General features: G+C 45.1%; 1 protein-coding gene across 2 annotated transcripts in view; it reads right to left on the bottom strand.

The window, feature by feature from the left end:
• The window catches only part of LOC147709700 (WAP four-disulfide core domain protein 12-like), a 101,573-nt gene extending 95,792 nt beyond the window's left edge, over nt 1-5,781 (bottom strand). For both annotated transcript variants that reach the window (XM_086925538.1, XM_086925539.1), the window contains exon 1: nt 5,627-5,781. In XM_086925538.1, coding sequence (XP_086781664.1) covers nt 5,627-5,714 — 88 coding nt within the window. In that variant the 5' untranslated portion in view covers nt 5,715-5,781. The remainder of the gene's footprint in view (nt 1-5,626) is intronic.
• Nucleotides 5,782-12,108: the final 6,327 nt, after the last annotated feature.

Below are 12,108 nucleotides of genomic sequence, written 5' to 3'. Positions count from 1 at the left end.
TCTCTCTCCTCTCTCACTCTCCACTCTCTCACGCTCCACTCTCTCACTCTCCACTCTCTCACTCTCCACTCTCTCACTCTCTCTCCACCCTCTCTCTCTCTCGCCACTCTCTCTCCACTCTCTCTCCACTGTCTCCCCACTCTCTCTCCACTCCCTCCACTCTCTCTTCCTCTCTCTCTTGTCTCTCTCTCTCTACTCTCTCTGCACTCTCTCTCCCCACTGTCTCTCTCACTCTCTCTCCATTCTCTCTCTCTCCACTGTCTCACTCCACTCTCTCTCCACTGTCTTTCTCCACTCTCTCGCCACTCTCTCTTTCTACTCTCTCTCCACTCTCTCTCTACTGTCTCTCTCTCCACTCTCTCTCTCTCTAAGTCAGTCTCTCTCTGTCAGTCTCTCTCTCTGTTAGTCAGCCTCTCTCTCTCTCTCTCTGTTAGTGTCTCAGTCTCTCTCTCAGTCAGTCTCTCTCTCTCTCAGTCAGTTCACTCTCTCTCTCTGTCAGTCCCTCTCTCTGTCAGTCTCTCTCTGTCTCTCTCTGTCAGTCTCTCTCTGTCAGTCGCTCTCTCAGTCAGTCTTCCAGACAGTCTCTCTCTCTCTCTCCCTCTATCACTTTCTTTCAGTCAGCCATTCTCTCTCTCTCTCGCAGTCAGCCAGTCTCTCTCCGTCAGTCTCTCTCTCTCTCAGTCAGTGACTCTCTCTGTCAGTCGCCCTCTCTGTCAGTTTGCCTCTTTCTCTCTCTCTCTGTCAGTCAGTCTCTCCCTCAGTCAGTCTCTCTTTGTCAGTCAGTCTCTCTCTCTGTCGATCAATCTCTGTCTCTGTCAGTCTCTCAGTCTCTCTCTCTCTGTCTGTCTGAAAGTCTCTCTGTCAGTCATTCTCTCTCTACTTCAGTCAGTCAGTCTCTCTCTCTCTCTCTCAGTCAGTCAGCCTCTTTCAGTCAGTCAGTCTCTCTCTCTCTCAGTCAGTCTCTCTCTCTCTCTCGCGCAGTCTCTCTCTCGGTCAGTCTCTCTCAGTCAGTCAGTCTTTCTCGCAGTCAATCAGTTTCTCTTTCTCAGTCAGTCAGTTAGTCTCTCTCTGTCAGTCTCTCTCTACCTCAGGAAGTCAGCCAGTCTCTGTCAGTCAGTCAGTCTCTCTCTCTGTCAGTCTGCCTCACTCTCTCTCTCTCTCTCTCTCTCTCAGTCAGTCTCTCTTTCGCTCAGTCTCTCTCTCAGTCAGTCAGTATTCAGTCTCTGAGTCAGTCAGGCAGTCTCTCTCCACTCTCTCTCTCTTTCTCTCTACTCAATCTCCACTCTCTCTCCTCTCTCTCTCTCTCTCTTTCTCTCTCTCACCACTCTATCTCTCTACTCTGTCCACTCTATCTATACTATCTCACTCTCTCTCCACTCTCTCCGCTCTCTCTCCACTCTCTCTCCACTGTCTCTCTCTCTCCACTCTCTCTCTCCAACCTCTACACTCTCTCTCCACTCTCTCTCCACTGTCTCCCTCCACTCTTCTCTCCACTCTATCTCTCCCCACTCTCTCTCTCTCACTCTCTCAACTGTCCCTCCACACCCTCTCTCTCTCCACTGTCTCTCTCCACTCTCTCTCCTCTCTCTCTCTCTCTACTCTCTCTCCACCCTCTCTCCACTCTCTCCACTGACTCTCTCTCACTCTCTCCACCGTCTATCTCCACGCTCTCTCCACTCTCTCTCTCCACTCTCTCTCTCCACTCTCTCTCTCTCCACTCTCCACTCTCTCTATCTACTCTCTAAACTCTCTCTCTCTCTCTATTTGTGAGAGTGAGTGGGATAGAGTGGAGAGCTCTCTCCCACTCACTCTCACAAAGTAGTGTGCGTTCTAACAAGTGTACTTACCTGAGGGCACCATTTTGCTGCCTCATCCCTTCTCATATGAGTATTGCCCTGGGAAATGCAGTCTCCGGGGCTCCCACCCCGTCCTTGTCTCTTCTCTTGTGGGGTGGGCTTTGATTATGGAGAGTAGAGAGTATGGGTGGGATCTGTGCTGCCTTAGAGGAGCAGGGTGAATGCCGTCTCTTGGGGCCCCCACCCTATCCTCTTTCCAGGCCTTGCTCGCTCTGACTGAAGAGAAACAATGTATGTGGATACTTTGTTTCTCTCCAGTCAGCGAGAGGGGCTCAGAGCGGGCTGCAGACAGTCTGCACCTGCTTTAGAGGGAGAGAGGCTTGCTTCAGCAAGCCTCTTTCACAGCTCTCACCGAAGAGCTGAGGGGGGCCAGGTCCCCCTTCATTTACTGAAGAGAGTGAGCCCCCCCTGCACCACGAAGGCTGCGGGACAAACGCCCCTGCCACTACCTGCCTCTGGAGAACCACCAGATGTCGACTCGTGTCAGCCTCTGCCACTCCACAGTAATGTATGGGCAAGAGGGGGTGGGGGAAGCAGGATTACCAAGCACATTAAAGGTGGCCCCCCTATTTGTAAGTACTGCGACTCCCCACAGCTTCCACAACCACTCCAGTGAGAGCCGGTTCACAGGTACCTTTCCAGCCTGGGGCGAGCTCCGTACACCGCTGCCCTCCGTAACTCCACAATCTCCAGTCCCCAGCCTCTCTCCTCTCTCCCCTCAGCCCGCAGATTGGCGCTCCCAGGCTTCTTTCATGTTTTTCATTATTTTTTGGACTTTCATACTACAATCTAACCTTCCTAGTCTTTGCTCTAATCTATTTTTATTCACTTTGGGGCCCCTTAGACTGGCTTATTGTTGGAACACCAAGGGCTTAAAACACTTAAATACATTTTTCTATTAGAATTTTGTAACACTAAATTGGATAAACGTTCATTTTACTATATTTCCTGACCCCACCTCTTGCGTTTAAGGGCACCTTAACATTCACCTTCGCATGTCCCTTCTTTCTGCCCGGGAACGGTTTAATAATCTCATATTATGCTCTGTATGTGCTGCCTCAGAATGGCAGACAAGGTCTTCATCACTGTTCTAACGCCCTATGTCAGTGTTGTATCCTCCAGAGGTATCAAACGTCAGCTGTGAACGAAGCTGGACACTGTAGCACCTGTCCTCCAAACTAAACAATGAGTCAGAGGAGACCGTGAATGAGCATGGAACAATAACTACAAGCTTGCACTCGGAGATAGCACCTTCCTCCACACCTAGCAATGCGTCAGAGGAGACAGTGAATGGACATGGAACAATAACTACAAGCTTGCACTCGGAGATAGCGCCTTCCTCCACACCTAGCAATGCGTCAGAGGAGACAGTGAATGGACATGGAACAATAACTACAAGCTTGCACTCGGAGATAGCGCCTTCCTCCACACCTAGCAATGCGTCAGAGGAGACAGTGAATGGACATGGAACAATACCTACAGGATCACACTCGGAGATAGCGCCTTCCTCCACATCTAGCAATGCATTAGAGGAGACAGTGAATGGACATGCAACAATAACTACAGGGCCACACTCGAAGATAGCACCTTCCTCCACACCTAACAGTGCGTCAGAGGAGACGGTGAGGATGGGCATGCAACTATAAGCGCAGGGTCACACTCAGAGACAGCACCTTCCTCCACGCCTTACTGTGCATCAGAGGAGACCGTGAATGAGCATGCATCAATAACTACAGGGTCTCACTCGGAGATGGCCCCTTCCTCCAAACCTAGCAGTGCGTCAGAGGAGACAGTGAGGATGGACATGCAACTATAAGCGCAGGGTCACACTCAGAGACAGCACCTTCCTCCACACCTTGCTGTGCGTCAGAGGAGACCGTGAATGAGCATGCAACAATAACTACAGGGTCACACTCGGAGATAGCGCCTTCCTCCACACCTAACAGAGCATCAGAGGGTAAGTGGATGGACATTTAACAATAAGCGCAGGGTCCCACTTAGAGATATCACCTTCCTCCACACCTAGCAGTGTATCAGAGGAGACAGTGACTTGACATGGAACAATAACTACAGTATAAAATTTAGAGATAGCCCCTTCCTTCATCCCTAGCAGTGTGTCAGAGGCAGCACTGAATGGGCAACAATAACTATCGATTCAATGTCAAGGATTAAACATATGAGTTCAATCTCTGGCTGCCTCATATTCTGAAGGTGCAATTTGTTTAACTTGCAAAATGTACATGTTAGACAGAGCGCATTGCATGCAGCAAAGCACATGAGTGCAACAGTTGGCTAACACTGTGTTCAGGATATCATGTTGTGCCATTATAGTTCATGCACTAGCATCCAGAAGGGTACACTGGGTGTATCCACCTACTACAGTATCCAACAGCACACACCGCCAGGAAACATGACACGCCCCCAATAAACGCCAAGCACACATCATCAGTGGACATGCCTGTCAAACTAGAAGACCTGTAACTCTTAAACAGACATTATACACACATTGGGCGATGCATTATACATGCCACATAACATTCGACACATTCTCTGTGGAGAAATAATGCTCCTGTGTACTGTGTCAGAACCTGAATTATTAGAGTATTTTGGGACATTCTTTTCAGAACAGCCCACCCAACCGAATGGCTTGCAGACCAAATAATTTCACAATGCAGTGTTTGTTCATGCACTATATTGCCACCTTAGTTAACTCAATATTCATGAAGGAATTTGTCACACTTGCCAGGTCTGTTTGAAGCAGAGAGAGACTATCTTGCAGACCTGACTTCCTAAAACCTGTGTCTTGCAGTCTTTTGAGAGTTATAGATGAACTGCTAATTTCAAGCTCATCAGGCAGTTCCTGAACATTGACACTGTACCTTACGCATGGCACTATCAGAAGCCAAATATCCATGTCCTGGCATTGTGTTTGCCAACCTAATGCAGTCTAGGAGTGGTAGTCTTGGTACACTTCAGTGGGACTAAACCATCTGAAAACACTGATTTCTAATTGGAAATCCAGGATTGGTTTACTTGGACTCCTTTGGCATAGAACACTTGATAACCCTACTTATGCAGGGGGTGTCACTTCCTTTCACACACCTGCAAATTTTACCAAGTCAATGACCTATGGGGCTTATAGTCTTGCCTATTCTTTTTATAAAACGAAGACTACAACTCCCAGAATGCAAAGGGACATGGTTGAGTGGAACAGCAAGTCATGAAGGACCCGTCAATCTCTGATGCTATTTTTCAGTAGAATCTATTGCATTTCCTGCTCCAGTGATCTCAGTTCTTGAATGCCACGAGACCCTGCCTGACAACTTCTATGCATTGCTCCACCATTTGAATGCTTTATGAAAAAAAACACTTATGTCTGTGGGATGAATTAAAGCATTAGCTACTGTTCCACCACTACAAAATGTGAAGGAGCCCCCCTGAGATCTTGCAACTAGTCGACATACAAACACCTAAGGAAGAAAGACTCCTCCCCAGTAAAACAGGGACTTTACGCCCCTGAGAAAAAACACTGTAATGAATGTAGTGTATGGCCACTTGCAATTTATGCCCACTCTCTCAACTCAAACCCTTCTCAACAATTACAAAAAAAATTCCCAGATCAATATTATACAGACGTGACTGTCACTGTAGTGTGTCTCTCACACAATAAAATACTATTCTGTAGTGATTCTCCAGAAAGAGACACAACCTCGACCCCCTGAAAGGAATTATGCTGTCAGATGCTAAGGGCCTGATCTCTGTGCACTCACCTTCAGAAGTGACCACCCTATCCACTGGAACAGCCTCGCAGAGCCCAAGGAGGGTGACAAGAAGCAAGATGACACCTATAATCTTCATTATGGTGTAGGCAGTAATTTCTGAAACCCTTCTGCACCGATGTATGGGATTTATAGCATAACACAGCCAGAGAAGGAGGTAAAGCTGACGCAGGCAAAGGCTGTCTGGACACAGGCCAGGGATGTTTCAAAACTGCCCCTATCACATGCTGCAGCATTATACACACTCCTAGACAAACTGGTTTTCTTCACTCTTCCTCCCATGGTTAGAGAGAAAATTGATTTTTGACTACAGTATGTAACTTTGGAACTGCCTCAAGGGATTTGCCTGCAAAATAAATACCCATGCTTCTACAATCAATATTTAAGGCTACTGACAATAAGATCTAGTTGCTGTTGCAGAAAATAATCTTCCATCAGTATCCAGAACTCCTCTGTAACAGAAAATATTGAGGCAGTCAGAACTGTTGAAATGATGATCAGGACAGCATAGGACTATTGTACCACGACCTCCAACCACAAAGCATTGACTGACCCCTTTCAACCCTGGCACTGCTTTTGCAACGCCTGCAAAATCATCTATCAAGAAGGTAAACAGTATGTAAATGAAAACTGTTTACTTTCTATAGCTTCCAATGGAACCAGGACTGGAACTGTGAGTTCAGTAAAAATAAATGCATTCAGCAGTGTAATGAACACATGCATAGTTTTAAAGACCTTGTCATAGTTCATATGCAGTGTATGAGGGGCCAATGCACAACAGAAATAGTGAAACTACATTCAGATTTTTAAATCTAAGTTTGGTCGCTGTTTTACAACTTTTTGGAATGTGCACATTCTAATTAGACTTTGATGTTGAGTTACAACTGGCAAAGGTTTCAATGCAGCTCTTGGCAAATCATATGATTTCAATGTCTGGAATCCATTTCTACTGTATGCAGCTCTCTACAGCAGATGATCCCACTCAGTGGAAATCGATTCCTGTGAGCTACTTGGTCTCCTTTTATTGTAAAAGCAAGAACAAGTTTTTCAAACTCAGTGTACTTAGTGCTCAACCTGGAGTCGACAATAGGAAAGACGCATATTGACCCGCTTCTAGAAGTGTATCGACGGAAGTGTCTACCTTTGCTAACCTATTAGGCTGGTCTGTGGAGCTACTGGCCTGCAGGCTCAGGGAAATAGAGCCTGTAGGCTGTTTGTGGACCTCCCTTAGGTGCCCTGCGTTTGTTATCCTCAAGAGCTTGCCTTGCCTGGAATACCAGATCAATCTGACCAAATTGCTACTATGGAACTCAGTTTTGTGCAACACCCATACTTCATTCAATAGAGAGGTGATTGAGGACTACTGGGCCTGTGAGATGGGGCATAGTATACCAAGGGTGGTTTAAATAAAGCAAATGTTTTCAACTTTGGGCAGACCATCCATTTGTTCCAAGCCATGTGAGTTCTCAAAAATGGATAAATCTTGGATTAAGAAATCTTATGTCTGAATGCAAACCACCTTAGGCTTGGAACCATATTTGGATGATGTGACCAGTACATGGGACAGGAAATACCTAATCAAATGTAGGATTGGGTGTATTACTTGTTCTTATATGGTATGTTTGTTCTTCTCTGGGGCATTATGATAACTTGGCCCATGCATGAGAAAATTTCCCCAGAGGGGTCCAACTTCCTAAGCTCTGCCCTGAGGTCCTTTGGTCTGTGTAAGTGCAGACCAGTGTTATTGTTTTTACAAATGCTGAGTACACCAGAAATGTGCATGTAGGAAGTCCATTCTTTTTTGAATGAGGTCAGTAGGGTCCCCATTTATCTTGTATGGACCTGTTTATAAATTCATCAGGTTGTATCTTTTTTAAATATTTCAATGTGGGCGTGGTCGGATCTTTATTTATTATGTCGAATTATAAATTGCAGTTGCTTTTATAATCATTTGATTGATTGATTTATTCCTTTGTGTAAAGGCACAGATTTTTCCTCTTGGACAAATCCCTTCCACACACCCCCACCACATTTGGTGGTGATCCATTCCTCTTCTTACCCATGAAACAAATTCATACCACTATATGGCTGGATTTAAAATGCAACCCCTGTCAGCAGGAAATGCCAATGACAGGACTTTGTGAATGTACACAAACCTACGAGTTTCTGGGAGTTCACAAACTTTATGAGGAAAAACAAGCTTTAAACATCTTTGCCTATGATTTATGGATGCAGATAACTCCACTCTCTTGGCGCAGTTCTCAGTTTCTGTAACAAAAGGTTATACCTACTAGGAATCCCTTTGTGAGCTCCTGGCTTCATGTCTCCCCTTTCTTTACATATGCCCCTGCAGTCCTTGTTAGGCCGGCACCCGTACAGTCCAGGCTAAGCATATTGGGAATACTGGGCATCCTCCACCACTAACAACACCCCTCTGCCACCTGATATGAAGGGGTTATTGCCCTGTTGCACTCCCTAAAAAACAGTCACCAGCCTTGTAACACTTCCCTGACCTATGCCAGATACCACCCCTCAGACAACTGCCATAATGACTCACACTAATAGACTTACCAACAGGCAACACATATCACATTTCTGCAGGAATCCCATCTCACTCGGGCAGAGGCTATGCAGTTGCAGAAGCTTGAAGAGGTCTCTACTATCTATTCCATGTGTGCTTGTGGGTTATTAGTGTGCATAAGAGCAAGAGTCCCCTTTGTTACTGAGACCACGGTGCCTGATCCGGAGGGCCATTATATCTTCATTGAGGGCCAGCTAGAGGGCCGTCCAATGCTGCTTGATGTGATATATGCCTCTTACACTGAACAAGCAGCCTTCCCTGAAACTCCGGTCTCCCCTGGGTAATAGGAGGGGACTTCAAAAGTGTCCTAAATGTTGCCCGTAACCGCTCCTTCCTCCCACTTCCACGCATCACCACATCTTCAAATGTGGACACCTTATCCAGCTGGCTTAGCCACTAGAACCTCATGGATGTCTGGCATCTACAAAATGCCTCATCAAGGGTTTATTTGTTTAAATTCACATCAACATAACCTCGATGTTTAGATAGATCACCTAGTCAGTATGCCAGATTTACCCTTCCACATTGTTAACATTGATTACCCAGGAATAACCTAATCTGATCATAATCCCTAACATCTACATCTGGGATGGGACTGTGGCCTTCTTTCTCGTCCAACAAGGCATTTATGAACATTCAAACACAGGCCAGAATATCACTGACCAGGAAGAAATTCAAAAGCTTTTTTTTTTAACATTATTCTCAAATCTGCCAGACTCAATATATGGTATCTGAGAGCCTTATCATTCAGTACTACACTTCACTGACTTTGCCTCTTCCTTCTGACTCAAATTATCAGGCGATGTTGAAGCCAATAACTCTTTTGGAGATTCTACAAGCTTTAATTTTAATGCCCAACGCAAAAGCTTTTGGTAATGATGGGCTACCTACAGAATTCTTCAAAACATTTTAAAATGTACTTCTTTCATTTCTAGTCGATATATTCAATGTTATTAAAAGTGGGGGGAAGATCCCCTCAACCTTTTCAGTAGCAATAATAGTTTAATTTCTTAAAAAATATAAGTACCCAAAATTTCTTCACTCTTACAGGCCGATTAGCCTGCCTAATTCAGACGACTAATTGCTAATGCAGCTTTAGGCGATCCGTGTCACTCCAGCAGCATAATAAGTAATACATCCAGACCAGTCCGGGTTTGTTGCAGGCTGTTTATGTCGTCCAGTTTTTGATTCAGGCCATAAATTATTTTTCAGTACATCAGGTGAAAGCCCTAGTGATGATGATCGATGCCGAGCAGGCATTCGATCTGGTAACCCGGGATGCCTTATTTTTCTGTTTAGGAAAATTTGGATTTCCCCCTCAGGTGATTTCACTGCAAACCAACTTATATAATGGTGCCGAAGCAAAGTTGGTGGTTAATTCCAGGGCAGCAGGTCTAATTAAGATCAAAAGAAGCAAAGGTCAGGGGTGCCCACTTTCCTGCTTTTATTTACCTTTTTTATAGAACCACTCGCAATACAAATTCATAGCAGGGAACATTTAAAATCGCCATTGATGGGATTAGAAACACTAAAATGACTTACCAATGATAAGATTCCCTATCTGAATCCCAAAAAAGATAATATAGAATGCGCTTTTCAGATTATTGCAGATTTTACTAAGATCAGACCAAAACAGGACTTTTTGCTTTTTAACAGTGCATTGGATGCTCTCCCGCCATCATTACAGTTGTGCGCTAGGTCAAGGCTCCCAATCAAATATCTTGGTATATTCGTTACAAATTACTTCTATAGCCATTTCCAGTTGAATTACACTAAAATGTTATATAAAATCAAGGGGCTTGCTGAATAAATGGGCTCTTCTCCCCTTGACTATAATACGCCGTATATAAATGCTTAAAATGACAATTCTACCGTTATGATTTTTTTTATATTCTAACGTTCCGATAAAAGTTTTTTCAGGTACTAGATTCAGTAACGAGGAGCTTTATATAGAATACAAAATCTGCGAGGCTCAGGCCATGCTATTTTTCTTACTAGTTGTTAAATCACGAGGTGATTTGGCGTGTCACAATATTCGTATTTACTATCAGGCATAATACATGATGCACTGTCATCCAATTTAAATTGGCCAATCCAGTAGACAAGTTCTTTTAAGCGACAATGATTCAAGAAGCAGATACAAGCTTACTAGTCTTTATGAAAATAGGAAAACTATAAAAAAAACTAGGTACAAAGTTCTTCGAAATATCGATGGCCAAATGAATGCACTGGGAAAGTCTACGAAACTCCTTTTAATGTTTCCCTAGTCCAGCTTCAGGAGAGCAAAGATATGGGGTTGCTCCTTAGAGAACAGGAAATTAGATATTGGGACTCTGTAGGTTTCAAAATATTTTCTGACTTTTTTACACAAGCAAAAATGATTTCATGGAAGGAACTACAAGCGCCGCTCGGTCCACAATCTGTACAACATTCTTTAAGTTTTAATAAGATTATACACTTACTCTAGCTTCAATGTAATGATGCAAATCAAGTGACTCGATCGACAAGCAGAGCACTTGTAATAAGCCAACTATTGGGAATTGGCAATTCATATAGGTTTCTTCAGAATCTCCCTGCCAAGTTGGATGTACCTGCTTTTCTATCAAGTTTATTTGAAAAAAAACAATGTAGTGTCCCCGAAAACGACTGACAAGTAATTTCGGAGATAGGAAATGAATCCTATTGGGCGGCCGACTAGAAAAGAATGGCATTCCTTTCAAAATGGCTATTGTATTATACACCTGAGCTTCTCTATAAGATGTATCCCATGGTACCAAATAATTGCTTTCGCCACCATAAGGTCACATGAGCCCAGTTCTGCCAGTGCAATTCCTGAACAAGCAAGAGCTACACCTTGTTGATGAAGAAAACTCCATCCCCGATCCCTCCCAATCCAGATTCCAAAGAAACCACTGCACAAAGACCACTCTACTCGCCGCCGCAGACAATATCCGCACCCTCCTCGACCAAGGACACAACGCGGCCCTGAACCTACTCAACCTCTCTGCAGCCTTCGGCACCATCTCCCACTGCACACTCACTGTCAGAGTCCATGATGCTGGCATACAGGAAACTGCCCTCAACTGGCTCCACTCCTTCCTCAGCGGCAGAACCCAAAGAATCAGACTGCCACCCTTCCTCTCAAAACTCACGGAAATTAACTGTGGAGTACCCCAAGGATCATCACTCAGCGCCATGCTCATCAACATCTATACGGCCCCCCTCACTGCTATCCTCTGACAGCACAGACTCAGCATAGTATCCTATGCTGACAACACCCAGCTCATTCACTCCTTCACCAAAGACCCTATCAACATCAGACTCAACTTCCAGGAAGGAATGAAGGACGTCACATCCTGGATGGGTAGCAGCTGCCAGAATCTCAACTCGGAGAAGACAGAGGTACTTGTCCTCGAACACTCCCCCTCTGCATGGGACAACAGCTTGTGGCCTACTGCCCTTGGCAGCCCCCCCAACCCCCATGGACAAAACCTGCAACCTCAGAATCGTACTTGACTCCTCCCTCTCCATGCCCCGACAGGTAAACGCTGTCGTCTCCACCTGCTTCAACACCCTCAGCATCCTTCAAATGGATCCCCAATGAGTCAAGGGAGAACATCACCCACGCACTCATTACCAGCAGACTGTACTACGGAAACACCCTCTACGCCACGATCAACAAGTCTCTGCTCCTCAAACTCCAGACCATAAGGAACACCACAGTCAGACTCGTCTTCCACATCCCACAACTTATCACTCAACACCTGCGCAACCTCTCCTGTTTCCAATTGAGAAGAGAGTAACTTTCAAGATACTCCCCCATGCCTCCAAATGCCTCCACAACACCGGACCCCAATACCTCAATGACAGAATCTCCTTCCATGTACCCAAA

The sequence above is a fragment of the Lissotriton vulgaris genome, chromosome 6, assembly GCF_964263255.1.
Source record: "Lissotriton vulgaris chromosome 6, aLisVul1.2, whole genome shotgun sequence".
Lineage (NCBI taxonomy): Eukaryota > Metazoa > Chordata > Amphibia > Caudata > Salamandridae > Lissotriton > Lissotriton vulgaris.
Note: the sequence above shows the minus strand (reverse complement) of the source record. Positions and strands in the feature narration are given on the sequence as shown.